This window comes from Nematolebias whitei, chromosome 14, assembly GCF_014905685.2.
Source record: "Nematolebias whitei isolate Nwh7 chromosome 14, NemWhi1, whole genome shotgun sequence".
Lineage (NCBI taxonomy): Eukaryota > Metazoa > Chordata > Actinopteri > Cyprinodontiformes > Rivulidae > Nematolebias > Nematolebias whitei.
In genome coordinates, this window is record NC_056511.1 from 41,159,986 (window position 1) to 41,162,301 (window position 2,316).

The 2,316-nt window shown below is 41.7% G+C and overlaps 1 protein-coding gene across 1 annotated transcript in view; it reads right to left on the minus strand.

Moving 5' to 3' along the window:
* The window catches only part of spns2 (spinster homolog 2 (Drosophila)), a 116,515-nt gene that overhangs the window by 67,933 nt on the left and 46,266 nt on the right, over nt 1–2,316 (minus strand). The window contains exon 2 of the mRNA XM_037687710.1: nt 1,721–1,786. Coding sequence (XP_037543638.1) covers nt 1,721–1,786 — 66 coding nt within the window. The remainder of the gene's footprint in view (nt 1–1,720; nt 1,787–2,316) is intronic.

The window sequence follows — 2,316 nt, forward strand, 5'->3', positions numbered from 1 at the left end:
CAGATCCCGAGTTAAAATGTAGTGTGGTAGTAGCTGATGCTGATCCACGTTACACAGCATGAGCACTAACAGATCGCACAAGATTTTTGTGTAAAATTTTGTCATTAATCATTAGAATCAGCTCAGTCTGTCTGTTAGCAAAATATTTCACGAACAACGGGGCGGGGGGGGGGGGTCCTCCACCAGATACTTTTTTATAAAGTAGATGTGATTTCCTGCATTTTGGTGTATTTTAACAGGTTGTTAAACATCTATGTGTTTGTATTCATATATATATATTTTGTTTGTTTGTTTGTGTTTTTTGCAGACCCCCAAGCACCGGCTCGTGGAATCCCGGGGACCCCAATTTGAGAACTACTGAAAGCACTGATTTGTCTGTACAGATCTAGTATAGAGCTGTATGAATGGGTAAATGAGGCACAGATTGTTGTGAAGAGCTTTGAGTACCTGGATAAGATAGAAAGGTGCTTTATAAGTACAGTCCATCAAAGCTCAGGCTCAATAATCCAGGTAAAACAATCCATCAACGTTAAGTCAGGTCCTCTGGACGGTTTCTTTGTGTTAAAATGTAGGTACAGTCCATTTCCTGTTTATTTTTATTATACTCTATGCGTCAAACTCAAGGCCCAGCGGCCAAATGTGGCCCTCGTTGAAATCTTACCTGGCCCCCAAGATGTCATTTTAAATGTCAAATACTTTTATCGTTTTATTTTTTTTTCAGTAATCTTTGATTACGATGTTAAAAGTGCAACAGAGGACATCAAATGAGACCAACCAAACTCTTGTTGAAGAACCTGCGACCAAGAAAAGATGCTGGGTGTCTGATTTGAGTTCATGTAGATTCTGAAACCAGCTCTTATTTTGAAAAGGGTTTTAATTTTGGCCCCGTTTTGTAAGTGACTTTGACACCCCTGGGGGGGGGGGGGTACCATATGTGGTGCGAATGACAATAAAGTCTCCTTGACCTCCTCCTTGACCTTGAAATTTACAGACGTAGGTAGCCAAGACTCATGTGTAATACGAGACTGCACAAAGCAAAGTTTTTAAGGTAAAACTGCCACAAGTTCTTCATTTTTCCAACATATGATGCTTTAGTCTAAAACTCTGGCATGAAAAGCAGCAGGAAACATGCATTCAGAAAATACTTTAATTTTAATTTTTATTCTTTCAGCTGCTCCTTCGTCAGGGGTCACCGCAGTAAACACATGAAGACTTGGTGATTTTTGTCCACCGAGCTACCACAGCCTCTGTGTGCAGCAAAGAGCTGCCATCTAGGACACCCGGGGGAGCAGATGGTGGGGGTTAAGGGCCTTGCTCAAGGGCCCAGAATGGGGCAAATGAGGGTGGAGGCAGGTGTAGGTGCTTCGCCTTTCTCACCCACATTTTGATGTTGTCTGTTCGGAGATTTGAGCTGGCGACCTTCTGATCACAAGCTTGCCTACTCTATCCGTGTTAATATATTGTGTTTGAAACATCTGTAAACTGAACTAATGAGCGCTTGTGTGTGAAACATGGAAACACTCGGCTGGTTGTGTTTGCAGGGAGTCCTTCCTCACAGTCTGAGATCAGAAGGCAGATGTGGAATGACCACAACTGCTTTCTGTCGTCCCTCTCATTTAAAATTAGAGTTACAGCGTAATTACAGTCATCAAACAGAAAAAGCTCTCGGGTGTCGAGCTAACTCCTCACACGCGCAATCAAAGGATTAAAGCAGACTCACCTGTTTGCAACAAGCCCGCGTTGCTGTCTGTCACGACGAAATCGTTCTGGATGTCGAGCAGGACGCCTGCAAACAGGAGAGCACAGGAATATGGTTTCAAGGAATGATAATGGACCTGGTCACGAACGTCCATCAGGATGACAGCTGAACGTTCTTTAGCAGACTCTTTTATGACTTCGGATCATTTAAAGGTTACATGTTATGGAAATGTTCGTTTTTTTTCTGTAACGGAGAACGTATATTTAAGTGTTTGAAGTCTCTTCCCACGCAAAAATCTGAAAGAAAAACACAACCCTGTCTTTTGTGGTTCAGATTTAGTGTACAAAAAAAAATGTGACTTTTCTTGTTGGGCGCTGGAAAAAAAAAAAAAATCCCTTCTCCTCATCTGTGGTTCCTCTTAACGTTCACATCGTGCTGCGTTCACTGAAAATCAGTTTTCTCCACTGTGTTTAATTTATGAGATCAGTGTTCAGTTCAGTTTATTTCTAAAGCTCCAAGTCACAACAGAAGTCGTCTCAGGGCACTGAACATAAACATAAAAATAATAATTTAACATTATTTATCTGAGGAGCAGCTTTGAGTCTAACTCGACTCAT